General features: G+C 51.3%; 7 protein-coding genes across 7 annotated transcripts; 3 read left to right on the top strand and 4 right to left on the bottom strand.

Annotated features, from left to right (window-relative positions):
- Positions 1 to 495: 495 nt before the first annotated feature.
- BDR25DRAFT_261804 (Metallo-dependent phosphatase) lies at positions 496 to 1,833 on the bottom strand. Its single transcript, XM_033686725.1, has 2 exons — positions 1,336 to 1,833; positions 496 to 1,286 (listed from the first exon to the last, which is right to left on the bottom strand). Exons 1-2 carry the CDS (start codon positions 1,747 to 1,749, stop codon positions 735 to 737), a joined length of 966 nt encoding a protein of 321 aa, XP_033547524.1. The 5' UTR covers positions 1,750 to 1,833; the 3' UTR covers positions 496 to 734.
- A 4,305-nt stretch (positions 1,834 to 6,138) lies between these two features.
- BDR25DRAFT_164996 (uncharacterized protein) lies at positions 6,139 to 6,948 on the top strand (the record flags this gene model as incomplete). The annotated part of the gene is made up of 1 exon (XM_033684084.1): positions 6,139 to 6,948. A coding segment is annotated over one exon (810 nt), but the record flags the coding sequence as incomplete, so codon positions are not given.
- Positions 6,949 to 7,914: 966 nt separating this feature from the next.
- BDR25DRAFT_31782 (uncharacterized protein) lies at positions 7,915 to 8,458 on the bottom strand. The gene has a single exon (XM_033691704.1). The coding sequence runs from the start codon at positions 8,289 to 8,291 to the stop codon at positions 7,986 to 7,988; it is 306 nt and encodes a 101-aa protein (XP_033547522.1). The 5' UTR covers positions 8,292 to 8,458; the 3' UTR covers positions 7,915 to 7,985.
- Positions 8,459 to 9,350: 892 nt separating this feature from the next.
- BDR25DRAFT_261798 (uncharacterized protein) lies at positions 9,351 to 12,201 on the bottom strand (the record flags this gene model as incomplete). Its single annotated transcript, XM_033686724.1, has 2 exons — positions 11,450 to 12,201; positions 9,351 to 11,281 (listed from the first exon to the last, which is right to left on the bottom strand). The coding sequence occupies exons 1-2, from the start codon at positions 12,003 to 12,005 to the stop codon at positions 9,351 to 9,353; spliced, it is 2,487 nt and encodes an 828-aa protein (XP_033547521.1). The 5' UTR covers positions 12,006 to 12,201.
- A 675-nt stretch (positions 12,202 to 12,876) lies between these two features.
- BDR25DRAFT_225239 (uncharacterized protein) lies at positions 12,877 to 13,468 on the top strand (the record flags this gene model as incomplete). Its single annotated transcript, XM_033685173.1, has 4 exons — positions 12,877 to 12,923; positions 12,980 to 13,069; positions 13,123 to 13,318; positions 13,361 to 13,468. 4 exons carry the CDS (start codon positions 12,877 to 12,879, stop codon positions 13,466 to 13,468), a joined length of 441 nt encoding a protein of 146 aa, XP_033547520.1.
- A 498-nt stretch (positions 13,469 to 13,966) lies between these two features.
- Positions 13,967 to 15,320, top strand: BDR25DRAFT_303710 (NAD(P)-binding protein). Its single transcript, XM_033690061.1, has one exon. It carries the CDS (start codon positions 14,260 to 14,262, stop codon positions 15,253 to 15,255), a length of 996 nt encoding a protein of 331 aa, XP_033547519.1. The 5' UTR covers positions 13,967 to 14,259; the 3' UTR covers positions 15,256 to 15,320.
- A 232-nt stretch (positions 15,321 to 15,552) lies between these two features.
- BDR25DRAFT_369117 (uncharacterized protein) lies at positions 15,553 to 16,501 on the bottom strand (the record flags this gene model as incomplete). Its single annotated transcript, XM_033697087.1, has 4 exons — positions 15,553 to 16,011; positions 16,068 to 16,245; positions 16,318 to 16,375; positions 16,441 to 16,501. 4 exons carry the CDS (start codon positions 16,499 to 16,501, stop codon positions 15,553 to 15,555), a joined length of 756 nt encoding a protein of 251 aa, XP_033547518.1.
- Between the last annotated feature and the right edge of the window lie 189 nt (positions 16,502 to 16,690).

Below are 16,690 nucleotides of genomic sequence, written 5' to 3'. Positions count from 1 at the left end.
TGACTAATTTCTACTATTTGGCGGTCTCCTAAACATAAAGCTCATTTAGCTCTTATGCTTCACCCCCTCTGCCGGTCTATCCGCTTCATCACAGACCAGGAAAAATGATAACTCCCTTTCAATGAGGGCGAGAACAACTGCGGATCAACACCTTGCACCTTGCACCATCTTCGATCTTATGGAGTAGTTTGTTAACATGCGAGACGGCTCCGAAATTGGTTCCGTGCTCCAGGGCCAAACGACGAACAAGGACCGTGCCCAGGCCTTAATGCGACTGGAAACTATGGGTTCCTTCCGAGAAATGGAGTCGAGACTGTCCGACAAAATGAGCTAACTACTGCTCAAATTAAGCTCGGAAATGTTCGCTTATGCTAGATGTCGATTATTTAACTAAAGCTTATGGCATCGGTCTCGATCTTGTCACCGTTCTTGTAGTCACTGGAGTGGGCTTTATAGGCGATGATCTTGGTATTACGTGGTCTATCAGAGGCCCTACACATCTAACATCTCTAATAATTTGTCTTTCAAGCCTTCTGGTATATCTGATACCCACAACACTTATGAAGTTGATGTGTCGCTGACATGGTTAAGACTATTCTCTGAAAGTCCTCAATGCAGATTCTGACATTAACTGCCCCGATACTTATTTTAACTTAGATATTGACCCGGCTATAAGAGGGGAAAAAGGGAATACAGAAATACTTCGAAAGAATCAACATCTTCCAATCTCCTTACTACTCCGCGCCCTCCAAGTCCAAGTCCACTAGCCAAGGGGCTTGTTGCGGCCGATACCTTAGTGTCATCACAGAGGCGTTCACCATCAACGTCTCTTTGCCAAACTCTAGTGGCGTAGCCCCACCACCACTGATGTCCAAGAACGCGGCTTTCTCTTCAATCACACTGTCTTCACGAATCTCTACATCCTCCGTCTTTTCGATATAATCCTTGTACTTTGTGCCTAGCTCCTGTTCCAACTTCCACGTGACCCGTCCCGCACCCCATGCTTCGTGGATATGCCCAAAACAGTGTAAACGGGGTCTACAGCGTCGAGTGGCTCGGAGGAGATGATCGCACCCAACAGCCTCTCCACGAGATGTTTTATCCAGACACCCGTATGGCGGACCGTGGGTCATCATAACATCAATGGCTGGGAAGTCCGGGACGGGGTTCTCGGCAATAAAGGTTGCGCCTGGGGCGGCCTGGTGAGGAAGATTAAATCTGTCCTCATTGCGGAAGTAAGGAAAGGCCCAGGCACAGAACTCGGGTTGGTAAGGGGAGGCGTATACCTTGGGTTCGTTAGCAATGCTATCTTTGGGGAAACAGAATCAAGAGTACATTTAGCCTTGCTCCATTTCTCAATTTAAATTGATGCACACCCTCCTCCAAATACATAATTCCTCTTCGCTTCGCCTCCTCCCCCATCCACAAGGCTCTCGCTTTCTGTGGGATTGTGTCGTCGGGCTCTTTCAACCTATGCATAGACTGCCCTCTCCTCCGGTAAAACCTATCATCTAGGCTGATGTCATGATTTCCGGCAATCACGAGCTTCAGTTCTGCATCGATGTCCGCTAACATGCCGAGCGTCGTCTGGTATTCGTGCAGGTGCCCAACCATGGTCAAGTCACCGCAGTGCAACAATACGTCCGCTTTAGGGAGAGATTGACGAAATCGAACATTATTTGGGGTTGAAGGAGAGAGCGTGGCACCGTGGGTGTCGGAGATGATGAGGAATCGGGTTCTTATGGACATGGCGTGAGGCGCGGGAGGGTGACTCGCCAGAGGTCAAGCTGGATGGAAGCTGGAGCCTCAAATGCGGGGAGAAGTGGAGCGGCGTGTGGCGTCGAAAGGCATTCACAAATGCCATTCGAGACATCACTGCAGTGCCTAGGAGACCATTTATTGCATGTAACATGGAAAAAGCGTTCATAATTGATTTCTGTGGTACTTGATTTCCTCTGATTCTACGAAGATGGAGCCGTCCTGCTCACTTGCTAAAGCGAACTGGCCTGTTGATTTGCTCAATAGAGCATATCGAGGCATTGGAACCCACTTACACTCGTGTCTCCGGTTCCTGCAGTGTATGTTGGGTCATCTGCCTATGTCTAACTGTGTATCGGCGTGCATTGTCTCGCAGCGCTGTGACGTTCTAGATGGCGCTGGTCAAGACATGCCTTGCTGACAGCCTTCGTCCGGCGGGGGACACCAAGACGGATAATAGCAGAGATCGGCACCCTAAATACTTGCAACGCGAAGACTTGCTGCCCGCGCTATCTGATGCACGAGTTCTCTGGAGTCACGAACACTTGTGCCGTAAAGCTCAATGCGGGCGTGGTGAAAGGGAATTCGCGCAATCTCGAGGGTTGAGACTGTTTAGTTCTAGAATCCCGTCAGCGATGCGGGATACCTGTATTTTTGTCGCCAACCAACAAACCCCGGCCTGAAGCTGGGTCCAAAGATTGACAGCTTGTTCCCCTCCCTTAGCTTGAGAATGTGAGGGAGTTTGGTTTCACGGTCTTTTCCAAAGACAGCGCGCCGCAGGACTGTCGGTGTCATCGTGCGTCCACACACGCCGCCAAAACTGATGTAAATTCTCACGAAGCACGCCCGAGAAGTCTCCGTGGAAGAATGCAAAGAGCTCGTTCAGGACGTGGGCTGGAATTTATGGAATTCTGTGAGACCGGGCTGACATAAGGTGAAGACGTTGAACTCTGCGTGAGAACCGTACGATTCCTGCATGCTCCTCTGTCCTCACTAGGACTCGTATGATGGCGCCTGTCTAGACCACCTCTGCAGCGACACTGACTTCCGAAAGCGGGAACGTCAATATGCCCGTCCTGCTGTTTCGCATCGTCGTGGAGGCTTGCAAGAGACGGCGTCTTCTTGGAAAACTCTCGGTGTGGAGGCAAATGCAGAGCGCTAGGGCTTCGGATCGAGATTCGAACAGCCGGACAGCGACTTTCGTTGTGTGTGATTGGCCTATTGGCCTATTGGCCTGCTTTGGACTCGCCCTGCTGTCATATCAACCCCCTTCCCACAAACCTCATCGTCCCCTTCAGTCATTTGCTGTTGCAGTGCTCATCGAAATCTATGTTTCGAAATCTAATTGCCATTAATGGGTTGCGAGCCCGAACTCTCCATCGCCAAGCAAACCAGAGGCTATGCAAACAGGAGTGGGAGTTCAGGATGGGGCTGACTTGGAAGAATTAATGAAGGATCAGGAGCATAGTCAAAGGCATGCACAAAAATCCGTCTGTAGGACTCAAGTTTCCTTCTCATCCATGACATCCACTCATTCAGAGCCAATCCCTGTAGATCTTCCCTCTCTTCCCTTGTCCCGCCCAAATCGCGATCGTGGAATCATGCCGAAGCCCATGGAAATAGCTCCGAGCGGCGAGCGAAATACCTAAAAAAAATGGGGAACCTCGTGGCTGGTAAGAACAGGTTTCTCCAGAAGGATGGGTCCAGTGTCACGCCATTTTAAGTCACGCAGAATCTGCACCGCCACAGGTGGAAAGATTACTGTTCCTCCCCGTAATTTACGGTACCGTTCATGATCCACACAGAATCAAAGCTGAAGGTAACCAGGCTCCAAATATTTACAGCTTGAGTTTGCTACATCTCAGCTATATCCAAACATCAGTGTTGGTCTTGTCACCTAGAATGTGAACAAGCATCTCCCTCAAAGCCCTAAGGACAGAACCTCAAGCTGTCTAGTCTTACAGTCTTCAAGATCAACTCCAGCCTTGTCTGCAATTCCCGGCTGCAGATCCCGAAACTGCAAGCACCCGCGGACACTTCCGTCATTCCACCCGCTCTCGGCAATGGTTCTTGGCAACATCATGCTATCATCGTCACACCACGCAATCTTTGAGAAACAGTCTGGGACGACTTCCTTGTCTTGTCTCGGGTGAGTGGCTAATATCGTGGGATACCCAAAAGAAAGCTTCGTGTGGCTTCGCCAAAGGGCCTCGGAACGGAATATGTGCCCCTGTCTCGAGACGCTTCGCTGCTCTACCTGCAGAACACTCAAAAATTTCAACAACAGCGAGAATGAGACTCCGAGTTTTGCCCGCAAATAGCTATGTTTGACTTGCACGACGTACACTTGTCCGAGGGCTCCGGACTCCTCAAGTGTTTCAAACCGAGTTTGAGCGGCCCGTTCACGTTTTGTAGATGGTTCACCACGTTTTTGTAGTACTGAGGACTCAAGAAAGGTGAAGTCGCCACATCTCAAAACAGCAGTGTACCTCCACAATCCCCAGGATTCACTGCTTGTGGGGCACCCAAGCTTTGTGAAAACACGGGGAGACTCCTTCCACATTATGTCATTCAATTTTAAACTTCTGAAAAGCAACATCATTCCAGACGAATGGTTGCAGGGCATTTGCCAATCACATCTCTTCCATTCAGCGCCACGTAATGTGAGTCTTGCCTGTCCTGATTCGCAAGCAATACTTGGCAACGGACATTTCGATTTCATCTCGCCTAAAGGGAGTCCAGCGAACCATACCTGTGGGTTTAGGTGGTTCGATCCTGATGCTATAGAGGCTTGACAGGCACAACATGAGAGACACGTTCAGTAATGCTTAGTGGAACATGACTTGAAATAGTAGAGTGAAAAATTGTGCGTTTTTTCGATGCATGTTCCAGAATATTTTGGTAGCCAGCCAGCCCAATAGAAGTGAAATGGTCGTCACTTAGTAAGATTTGGCTGAAATCGGCAGGCGATCCTCTTCCCTTTGACTTACCATTTATGCGGAAGAAAGAAGGCACACAACACCCTAGGGAACCCGAACAAGTTCCCGCATTTCTCGAACATCTGCACGCAGAGTAACGGTGACATGCACCTGTTCTCTGCAGAAGTGTCCTCTGACGGTCATATAAAGAAAACTGGCATCGGTCACGTTACAATCAAGAGAGCCCTATGGGGAGAAACTCCTATGCCAATCAAGGTTTGAGCACAGCTGCGCTGTTGACTAAGTATCTCCAGATTCTCCATCGTCTCACCCGTTTGGACCCGTCTAGCAAGGTCAGCGATCTCCGGGGACTGCAGGATCTGGGCTGCTGACTGGGCTGGTCTTCCATTCTTAACTGTAAGGAGAGACTGGCAGATGATTCAGCGATCAACGTGATTGTCACTCGTGCGACGAGGACTGGATTGCCCGGATAGGTAACTGGAAGATCTCGAGGGCTCGTCTACCATCCGACTATGCTCTTTAGCTGTCCATCAGAGTCTTCAAAGAAAACTCTGACGCGAATTGCTGAACCGTTGATATGCGCACGTAAAGACATTCAAGTCAGCCTTCAGCCATCCACTCACCGCAGCACGAAAATTCTCCACAGCAGCAGCTCCAGAAGTGTGCTCCCAGCCTTGCGCCACATGAATCTGCTGATTTATGACGAGCTTTCGCCCACGTAAGCCGTAAATAAATCTGCCAAGAGCACGTGCTATCCGCATCGGCGATCGGTTTCGGCGGGGTGTCAAGTGCCACTCAGGCTTAGCCGATTGCACCCGGGAAGCCGTCGAAGAATCTAGACCTTTCACCGGGCGCTGCCGACGAGGTTGGCCTCGCACCCTGTCCAGCGTCCAAGGCCTCAGATATGGGCTGTTAATCGTACGTTTCCCAGAGTCCAAGTCTGCAAGCCTCTGGCTGCACGTCCGGGACGAACGCGATGCGCCAAGTTTGCCAGGGGTGCTTTGCTCGGTATCGCGGGCGGATGCGCTGGAGGAGGGGAAGTCTCTCCTCTGCAGGCGCACCGTCAAACGATATAAGGAGGCCTAGGTGTCCAATGGCTTCAATCTTCGACTGACAGTTCCACATCACCTCAGCTCTTTTTTCATTCAACTCTTCGACTCCTTGAAGAGTGGTAGCTAGCTATCCAAAGATACTTCTACGAAGACCATTGCCTCTATATCCTGTGCTGCTCTTCGTCCTTCACACAACAACCTGTCGACTTGACATCACTTTGGATTGCGCAGTCATCTCCTACTGCCGCCCATACCATATCAACACCATCATGACCGTTGACTGGGCCCCCTTCACTCAGCCCGACCCCTTGGTCGATGCAGGACAAGCCTGTCGTGAGCTCTCCTTTAAATGTGTTCCCTCTGACATACTTTCTTACACCATGGTAGCGAACACCAACTATTCTCCCACCAACGAGGTCTTCTCCTACCCAGATGCATTCGATAAAGCCTACTTGGCGGACAGCTACACCTCGCGGCCAGACTACTCTCTCGACGAATTCTTGAACTGTGATTCATTCTTTGACCGACCGGTCAATTCCGTCGAGCTCCCCGCCGGCTTTGTCCCAAAAAACAATGCCGTGTTTAACGCCACTCTGCCAGCCGCCGCTTCCGCGTCCGCAACCGCCAACATGACACAATGGCCTACGGTCAACCCGGCTCCATTCGGCAGACTGGGGAACTACAACGAAGCTTTCACAAACGGCATCCCATTCGGTGCCATCACAGCCGACGCTTTCGAATCCAGCTGCCCATCTCCACGAAATTCATCACCAACACCTTCACTTTGTGGCGATGGCCCAATGCAGCGAGCTTCCCCAGCACCATCGAACGGCTCCTTGAAGCGTGAGTCACCCGACGAGCCCACTGCTGCAGGAGAGGAACCCGCCCCAAAGCGGGTTCAGAGAAAACGAGGCCGACCAAAGTTGAACCGTAGCGAATCTGACCCGTCCAACTACTCCAATGGTGACTCTCCAAAATCGCGGCCTAGCCGCCGTCTTCCACATAACCAGGTAGAACGCAAGTACCGCGAGGGTCTCAACTCCGAGCTCGAGCGCCTGCGCCGTGCCGTTCCGACTCTACCCCAGCGAGATTCGAGTGACCTGACCGGTCCCCCCAAGCCGAGCAAAGCTACAGTTCTTGCTAGTGCTATTGACTACATTAAAAAGATCGAGCGCGAGCGAGACTTGCTTTTGGAAGAGAATGAGAGGCTGAGAGGCATCCGACCCAACGCTGCCAAGATTAGGGGCTATGGATGGAGTAAGACACGAAGTAATTCGGCATCCTCCTTGTCGATGAACTCGTAGAGACATCGTCTTGTAGTTCCATCCTTCATTCTTCCGTTGGTTGCCAGGCTCGCAACCAAAACTCTGTCTATGATTTGTCTTTTGTCTCAGCTAAAGAGCGTGGGCAGTGGTGTTTTTTTTTTAAATTTGGTTTGTTAGCCCTAATTCTCAGCTCCATAATTCATCAAGTGCTGATGCTAGCGGAGATTGATGAATACGATGTTACTGTTTCTCAGTTTGATATCCACTTGGCTTCCTCTATTGATTGAGTTAAAGCGATGGATACATATGAGTAAGTCTCTATCAAGGTACCAGCTAGCACCAGTGTGTAATGGTCAGAGTAATATATACCTAATGCGGAGGTCTATCTTTCGAAACTCGGTCTTCTCTATCTGCTGGCATTTGAAGCGACATTGATAGCTTAGTCTTCTCGTCTTGGTAGTGATGCCACTCTGAGACCACATTGTCTCCAACAAAAACAATTCCCATCAGACTCAACCATTCTGAGATAAACTTTCGGTGCCTTACACCGACCAAATCATGTTGGGTGGCTCTTTATCGGCCCGGATAGGATATGCAATCCATCGAGATCCGGCTTGAGGGTATTCTCCTGTCATGCCGCTTTGGCGCCAGATTGCAGAAACGGAGGTCCCACAGCGGTAGGCAAATGTTGGCTTCCTGCACCAACGAATGAAATCTGCATCATTCTCTCCTATCTCCACCGCATATTATTGCAGGATCTGATGAAAGGGACTCGGGAAAAAAAAATCCCCAGGTTCAAGATCGAGACTCAATACTGTCCGTGAAGAGATTGCGACTGCGGGGAGCAGATTTGAACAGGGTATTTCGTACAGCATCATAGAATGATATCATGATGAAGCATGTCAGAGGCTTTCTGCACGGTGGCTCACCCCGCTGTTTTACTAGTTATCGCCATTTATTCCGTACTGTATCTACCTACGAGCAAGCACGAACCCAAGACCGGAGAAGCAAACGCCAGCAACACGCGCTGGAACACTGCAATCAGCAGGACAGCTGTATCGCTGTCCCCGAAGACTGTAACCGAAGCCGCCCATATTCATCCAAATTTTGGCGCGAAATCTATTCTCGTTGACCGCCTCTGCAGCGAGGCAGCTGGACAACTGCAGCCTCGTTTGGCCTGTAATGTGAAAACAGCGTGATTGACTGAAACCGGCTGACTTAATTACGAGGATGTAGCGAGAGAAACGGGCGAATGTAGGAACCCAGGCACGGGGCATGTGCCTGGGAAAGAATTTTAGTCGGAACGGCCTCTGGGAGTAATCCGGACGATTCCGTCGTCGTTGTATCCGTGCAGAATCAAGGTACCAGGCTGTTCACATGTCTCGAGACGAAGGTGACAGCAAGGGGCTTTTTGCAGCCACAGGGCACGTGTTATAGGCCTCTAAGACCTAAACCCAACTCATCTAGAATGGAAGATCCAAATCGCGTGCAAATCCTATAGGGAATAGTTTCGATGTTGCCGGAGGAGCTGGCCGAGACTGAGGGTCTTGGCAATATCAGGCGATCCTCATGAGGTTACGCGAAGTTTGAGGCACGATTTAGAAGCGGTTGTTATCGGCGATTATGTACGCAGGGATGCTTCCATTCCGGCCGAGAGGACGGATGAAATATCATTTGTGGGAGCCGAGTTCTCCAGGTATCGCAGTGCAGCCTCTGGTGTTGGGCTTCCAACACTTCGCCACTATCAGTTGCTCATTCCTTAAAGAACTCGACCACTTTCCGGTCAGAATTATCCTGAACGGGGCTATAAAAATTTTATACGTCAGGTGACGACGAGGTAGTACCATCCAAGGTAGAGTAAAATGGAGAGCAAATTGAGTAATACATTCTTTACTTTCTATTTGATGCATTCTGGTGACTTGGGTGGCAATGCGAGTAGATCAGAAAGAGAATGAGAGGATGAAAGCGCTGACAGGAAATGCTTGGAGTGGATTCTTCTGCAAGGATGGAAGAGGGCATCTGGCTGGCTTCCCTAGAGAGGTAGTAGTTTCGGAGAGATTCTTATGCGCACTGTTCGGATGTCCTATAGGTCTCCCTCCTGCCGAGGTATGAGTGGTAGTAAAGGTTTGAAGCTTGAGGTGAGGTTGGATGTCGAAAAAGGTGACGTCACAGGGTCCAACTAGTGAGAAGCGGTATGGCTTTCTATAAGCTAAATGGTGCAAGACCAGTGAATCAATACGAGGAAGTTTCAACGAACATTAAAAGTGATTCAATGACATTACAAGTCTATATTCTATTGTCCCTATCAGTGCTGACCCCGGAATGTGACCCAACATTCATAGCTTCCTCCGTTTGGATGCGGTGGGCACATCTTCATCCGGTACTGGCGTCTCTTCGACCTCCATCCTTCCACTAGATCGTTCAGCACTGCGCCAATTCGAAACGCTCTGTTCGACAGTTCCAAACATTTCTCGGGCATCCTCGACTACCCCTTCTTCGCCGGCGTTGAACATAACTGCATTAACAAACATCCGCATCAGCTCTTTCTCAAGTTGAGCAGAGTTAACGATAGCTTTGGGGGGAATGACGTCGACAGTGAGAGGGAACTCAACAACACCACCCCCACCGCCAGGACTGCCTGCTGGAGTATCAGAAGCGGCAGCTGCTACAACTTTCGCTCCAGCTGCAATGGCTTTCTGGATAGACTTTAGATCTGTCGGTCGCTTGATGATATCATAATAGCCTTCTGCATCCTTTGCCTTCACGGCGGTGGTGAACGTAGATGCATGTTTGTGTGACCCAATATCATTCATAATTGGATTACACATGCGAGAGAAATGTCGAGGAGCAACGACGGTTTTCGGTAGTCCTGGCGTACCAGGTAGGTCTTCTGATTCCGGTATCGAGGCCTCTCGGGCAGCGCGCTTCCGTTTGTTGGTTTGGAGGGGCTGAGTAGTGCCTCGCCGGCGAGTGGACGTTTGTAAGGCAAGTCCAGCTGAATCCTCTTCAATAACATCAACAGAAGTGCCAGGTTCAGATTTGACCTGATAATCAGTTTGAAACTCTGTCTCTGCTGCAATGGTCTCAGTATGAGACATAACAGATTGGCTCCTGCTGCGTCCTTGAATAGAGGTGCCTGCTTGAGAAGAAGCTATACTGCCAGGCCTTGCTCTTCTCGTGGCTGTTTTCCGAGTACTTCGACCCTGTCGGCCTTCTACCTCCGGTATAGATTCTTCTACCGGTCCAGGTTCCGACTCCTTTTCCTTTCCTTTGCCTTTTGCCCTTGCCTTGCGGGTGGCTTTCGGTTTAGAATGGGTCTGCTTCGGTGGATCGAATGGAGGCCCTATATCATCGATAGGGCTAACGGATGGTCGAGGAGCTGGGGAGTGCGCGAATTGTATTGCAGAAGCTTTCCAAATTGTCTTCGCAGATCTTGGTGTCTGCAAGGCACTTCGAGGGGTGCGGATGCTTGAAGGCGTGGAAAAGGAGGCGAGCGCTTGGATGACTTGTGGATGTAGCGGTGGAAAGCTGGGCTTGGTGGAGCTCACTGATGGCGTGCATATTTTAGTTAAAGGCAAGGATTTCCGATCATTGACGGGAGTTGAGACCCGAGGGAAGTGTGGTGCAGACGCTGGGGTTTGATGTGCACGTGATGGATCCTGGAGCGATACCTGAAAAGGGGGTAGCATGAAGCCACCTTGTGATTGTCCCATTTGAGGATGCTGTGGGGGAGGGTAGGGCGGCTGTTCTGTGTAAGGCGCATAATAATTTCGTTGTTGCTGTTGCGGTGTTTGAACACCAGGAGATTGAGAACCGGGCGGGTGTGGACCCGGGAATCGTTGTTGTGTTGGAGAAAACTGCGGAGAAGTAGCCGGAGGCGGGCCGTATTGAGGCACACCTTTTCCTCCGTACTGGGACACTGATTGGGACGGAAATTGCGGCCCTTGGGGAGAAGACACGACAACAGTATCTTGAGGGCTGGGAGGATTTGCTTGACTTGGCGTGATTGGGCTTGGAGATGGCGGCACAACTAAGGGAGGTTGCGCTTGGGTTTGCAGTCCTTGGGGAGGATAAGGCGATCTGTGGGTATGGGGAGGAGAGTCATTGTGTGCAGCGTTTGCCAGTTCCTGGGGAGGGAACCTGGGTGGTGGATGAAGAGGCTGAGCAGTCCGATCTGGTTGTGGAGAAGGGACATGATCTGCAAGGGGTTGAGGCGTGGATGAAGTGCCCCGCTGGTCCAAGGCGACCTGCTTTTTGTGAGGGGACGCTTTTGGAACGCTGTTCATGGAGCGCTCGTCATGTTTCTGGCCGTTTTGCGGAAGTAATGGCTTGGGAAACTCCAATAGAGCAGGTTGGGGCCCGTCCGGAACATGCACATTCGTAGAGAGAAGGGTAGGTTTCACGCTCTCCTGAATGCCGAGTGGAGGCGGCTGACTCTGAGGGAGGAGAGGTGACTTCCGTGGAAGGTTTTGGCTGCGCAAAGTGGGCGATGTTCCATTGACCTTTTCCTTAAATCTATTGTCCCACTCGCCGCGTTCAATCTCCTGCAACTCTTTCTGGAGCCTTTCGTACCTGTACTCCTCTTCCCTGATCTGGTTGGTAATGGCTGTGCGGTAGCGCGCGTAGAGCTTCTCGACGAGCTTTGGGATGAGGTGTGCATGCTGGGCTGCTTCCTGGACGGTGGGTAGGCTGGGACTGGGAGCTTTGCGCTTTCGCGAATTCTTAACATCTCCATTCGGCCCTGCGCCATCCTGCGCGGCATCGTGGCGCTCGCTCCTAATCTCGTCCTTCAATATTTGCAAGTAGAAATTTCGCAGTGCATCGGGACTCAACCGACCGCTCTCGAAGCGTTCGTGGGTGGTGATGTGTGGATTCCTCTTCAGCAGCTCCGAGATTCTGCTGAAGATGGAGGGGTCTACGCCATAGGCAGCGAGGGATTGGAACAGCAGCAGGGACTCGAGGTGGGTGTATGCGGGCAGGCTAGTATTCATCCCCCGGTACCACTGGACGGCGTCTGGGGCACGCGGGCGACGAGAGGAGGGTGGGAGGGGAGCCAGCACGACGGCGGTCTGCGATCACAATGAGCATCAGTGCATCGCGCGGCATCGGGGGGGAGATGGCGCTGACGGGAAATGGGGGTTTGGGTGAGGGGGGGCGGTCGCGTTGATGAATTTTTGGGCAGGCGTGGTGGTGCTTTTCTGGTGTGCTGCGACCGTCGCTGCAGCGCTGCCTGCGAGGGATTTGACGCGCTGGGAGGCAGCCAATCAGAAACCCGCCCAGGGCGATGGCACGTGCAAACGGCGAATCTCGCAGCGCGCAGCGCACGGGGAGCTGTTAGAGCACTCTGGATGAACTGCTGGGGCTACGAGGGCTGCGGGTCGCCGGCGTGCAGGCGTTGTGGTGGATTCCGCGTCGTGGAGAACCGGCAGTGCGGCTGCTGCTGCTGCTGCTGCTGCTGCTGCTGCTGTTGTTGTTGTGTTGTGGCCAGTGGAAGGGCCTCCAGCTCTTGCTCCACCAAGGAAAGCGGCCGATCAGCTCTCGCTACGCAACTGGAAATGGGGAGACGCCTCCTTTTCTTAATATTACTCCCCCCCCCAAAGCGGCGCAGGACTTCAAGCAGGGACGGCCATATCATGCTCTCTCCCTTCAGTCCGCCGCCTGTGCATTTTGAAACGCCCTTGATCTCCGGAGCCGTTCCCCTTACGTCTTGAGAAAGCAAAAACATCCTCGCCAAGCCTCTTCGCTGACCTCCTAATCTCGTCTCCTCTAGCGGTCACGGCCAAAGGGGTCTTGCGTCCTGCATATATATTCGCGCCCGCTTCCTCTGGTTTACAAAGGAAGTCCTCCGCATCTCCCCTTGCCATGGAAGACCCCGACCGAGGCTGGAAGCCAAACGGACGCCCTCAGTCGTAAGAGCTGCCACCCTACCTAGACAAGCCTCTCCGGATTCTGACAGCGTCTGCAGCACCGTAGCCCGCAACTTCTTGTCCGAATTGGACGACCTTTTCAAGATTGATTCCTCTATCGATGTGCTCGACAAGACGGTGCACCAGAAGTGTGCTCCCCGCACCGTTCCTTCCCCACCTTCCCCGGCTGACCCCTCGATAGGAAGCAAGCAGTCACAAGCCGCGCCCAAGAGCTCGAGGCCTTAGAGGCTCGTCTGCGTGAAACCGAGGAGCGGCTGAAGCAAGCCAGATCATCGCCGCCCTCTTACACCCGCAAGGATAGTGAACGGCAGAGTCCTTTCCAAAGCACCCTCCCGGAGCAGGACAAAGCACATGTGGAGGAACCTAGCAGCCCTCTTGTCCAAGCACAAACGCGGCAGAAGCAGAAGCCCAGCGTCGAGACCCAGCCCGCAAAGGACATGCCAGGTGCGCTACCAGAGACTCCCACATCTTACAACAGCACTGAATATGTCCTGGTAGACCGGCCACATACCGCCCAGAACGAGTAAGGCAAGAATTGTTTCAATATGGGAATATAGGATAGCTTCGGTCTGCAAAGTACCTACTACGACATAACGATTAGGGGTTCTTCTGGACCAAGACATCCAAGAGGCATTAGGGAGCATTGGGCATTGCACGGACTATATACCTTTTAATACATGAAGGCCTTGTATCACGGTCTTTCTTCCGGGTTGCACTTTTAGATCTTGCGTTTGGCTGATGGGGTAGTTCATTCGGCTTCAGGAACGTCTGGAATAGGCATTTGTTTGTATGCATGCCAGGGTCATAATCTTACGTCATATAGATTATCGACCTATCCGCCAGAGGTATAATCAAGTCGCTGCTGAGAATGCATCATCATCTCCGCCGAGACGGACGGCTGACCCTGAGAGGGCTGATGAAAGTGCAGAATAGCTTGGCGAGAATCACGTGTCACGGACAACAGCGGAGATAAATATGCAACTTGCCAAGTCGACTCCAGGTAGGCAAGGCTAAGAAGAACAAATGCACTTCCGGACGAATTCACGAGAAGTTAATCATCTGAGCCTAGCAAAGTTCATACAAGCTACACTAGCTTCGAGGCGGATTTAAGAGCTTCAAATTTTAGTGTTCAGTTGAGGATGTATGCCCGCTCCTCAATAATCACTCTTCGTGAGTATATATAATCGCTCTCTTTCTTCATCTCCTATACATTTGCATGCTCGGATCAATCCACAGAGTCAGTCGATCTACTTTACTCTCATCTAAACTAAAAGTAACATTTCTCAATTCCTCTGCATTCTATCCAACATTCTCAAATATGTCTTCCCGCTATGTCGAAGCCCACAAGAACACCAAAGGCCCCGGCGATGCCCGTCCTACCGCCCTCCAGATTGTTAAAGACAATGGCCTCGAAGGCAAGATGGAGGGCAAAGTCGCCTTAGTCACAGGAACCTCCTCTGGCATCGGCATCGACACCGCTAAAGCGCTGAAAGCGACTGGTATGCATGTCTTCGCTGCAGCTCGCAATCTCGAGAAAGCCAAGAAAGCATTGGGGGATAGTATTGAACCGGGCCGCCTCGAGCTCATTGAACTTGATAATAACTCTCTCGAAAGCGTGCGCAAGTGCGCAAAGGAATTTCTCCAAAGGAGCGACAAGCTTAATATCCTGATCAACAACGCGGGTATTATGGCGACCCCGGAAGGCCGCACCGAAGACGGCTTCGAACTTCAGTTCGGCACTAACCACCTCGCACACTTCCTGCTCTTTCAGCTCCTCAGGGACACCATGCTGAAGTCCGCCACTCCAGAATTCGGATCTCGCGTCGTAAACGTCTCTTCCACCGGCCACCGCTACAGCCAAGTGCAATTCGAAAACCTCAACCTCGAAGGCATCTACGACCCTAGAAAGAGCTACGGGCAATCTAAGCTATCAAACATCTACATGGCTAACGAAATCGAGCGCCGTTACGGGTCGAAGAACCTGCATGCCTTTTCTTTGCATCCGGGAGGCATCTGGACTGGTCTGCAAATCCACACTCCAAAGGAGCAGATGGACCAGTGGGCTGCCAATCCAGCGGTTCAAGAATACATGAAGTCTACGGAACAGGGCGCTGCGACGACGATATGGGCCGCGCTGGATAAGGAGTTGGAGGGCAAAGGGGGCCTGTATCTGGAGGATTGCCAAGTCTCCCAGCCAGTGAAGCCTGGGTATTCGCTTCTAGATACTGGCTACGAATCGTATGTTTATGATGAAGAGAAGGAAGGAAGGCTTTGGAAGGTGTCGAACGAGTTGGTTGGAGTGAAGGAGAATTAGGAATTTCTCTAAGAGTGTACCCAGTGGAGCTTCGGTCTTGTTTCCTTACTGCAATTAGATGTAGACACAGTTCTCTCATTTCATATGCTTGGTGTGTGCCTCTTCGAGGCTGAAACAACCACAACTGGGCTCCAACGCACATTTAGTGATGTACCAATTAGGTTTGCCTCACACCGTGGCCGTACCCAAGCGAGTGAGGATGGTGTCTTTAGGTCTAGATACTTCCACTTCCCAGATTCCTAAGCCCCATAATTCATTAAAACCTCATAGCCTATCCAACCCCTAATTCTTAGCCTCTCACACTCCAGCTCCCCAGATCTCCGGTCCGGGCATCTTATACCGGCTCAAATCCGTCCTATTCCAAACCTCACCTGGGACCCAAATCCCCTCATCATAATCATCATACGCCCCCGGAAACCTCACAAGAGGGCCAGGCTCACTCTCACTCTCTATGCCACCCACGATTTCCACACTCGCGCAATTCATATAAAACTGCGTACGGTTGAATGTGTCATGCGGGTATATACTTTCGCCGCGGAGGAGATAGAATCCAGGAGGAGTCGTTGGCGGGACCGTGAAATTAAACTCCGAGAAGCGTTTGTTATATTCAGCAAACCAACGCGTCTTGTTATATGGTCCTCTTTGTGCGATTTTGAACCATTCCCCTCCCCCATCATATTCTTTCAACCCATCCCTCGTTTGTTCTGGACTTTTGCTCATGTACGCAAGAAGTGGTCCGTCGTGGAACATCACGTACTGTATTTGTCTCAACTTGATGGAACTTTGGATATGAATAGAGAGGGAGAGCAGACCGGAGCATTCCAAAGATCAAGACGAAATCCTACTACGGAGCCTGCGACCACAGTCGCGATTTCCGAGCCGGGACCAGATGTTCCTGCCCCACGGCCGCAGCGGATGTTGGGGGATGAGATGTCGTAATGTGGGTATGTGTGCTCGGCGAGAGGTGTTGTCGTGTTAGGTGTGACACGTCTAGAGAGATTCAGCTTGCCATGTTGATTGGATGAGATGGGAAAATGGATTGTGGCATGGGAAGGAATTTACCGGACGTATTTCCATTCTGGAAAGATCGTTTCGTTGGCAATGAAGCGGCTTAGTACATCTAGCAGGAATTTGCATCATTCATTTAAGAGAAGTGAATAGAGGATGGGCTAGGAAGGTACCTACAGTGCGCTATTGCATTTTGGAACGTGGAGAGTGTGATTAGAAGTACGATAATAATCTTCATAACGGATAGACTAGCTAGTAGATGTGTTGGGCGAGAAAACCTTGCACTAAAGGAAAGCCTTGCAAAAGACCTTTATATGTATGCGCTACCACCCCGCAATTCCAGAGTGCATGTCTCGCGCGAAACTTCATATAAATCTCTTCTAGAATCTCAGCTTAGGCGTCACGCGACTCTGACACTCGGGAGACT

Source organism: Lindgomyces ingoldianus (assembly GCF_010093535.1).
Source record: "Lindgomyces ingoldianus strain ATCC 200398 unplaced genomic scaffold BDR25scaffold_16, whole genome shotgun sequence".
Lineage (NCBI taxonomy): Eukaryota > Fungi > Ascomycota > Dothideomycetes > Pleosporales > Lindgomycetaceae > Lindgomyces > Lindgomyces ingoldianus.
Note: the sequence above shows the minus strand (reverse complement) of the source record. Positions and strands in the feature narration are given on the sequence as shown.

What these genes read in the sequence shown, in the direction of transcription:
- BDR25DRAFT_261804 (XM_033686725.1), bottom strand. Translation starts at nt 1,749, where the DNA reads ATGTCCATAAGAACCCGATTCCTCATCATCTCCGACACCCACGGTGCC. An exon ending in GAAATGGAGCAAGGCTAAAT is followed by an intron (nt 1,287 to 1,335) that starts GTACTCTTGATT and finishes AACGAACCCAAG; the next exon opens with GTATACGCCTCCCCTTACCA.
- BDR25DRAFT_31782 (XM_033691704.1), bottom strand. Translation starts at nt 8,291, where the DNA reads ATGCCCCGTGCCTGGGTTCCTACATTCGCCCGTTTCTCTCGCTACATC.
- BDR25DRAFT_303710 (XM_033690061.1), top strand. Translation starts at nt 14,260, where the DNA reads ATGTCTTCCCGCTATGTCGAAGCCCACAAGAACACCAAAGGCCCCGGC.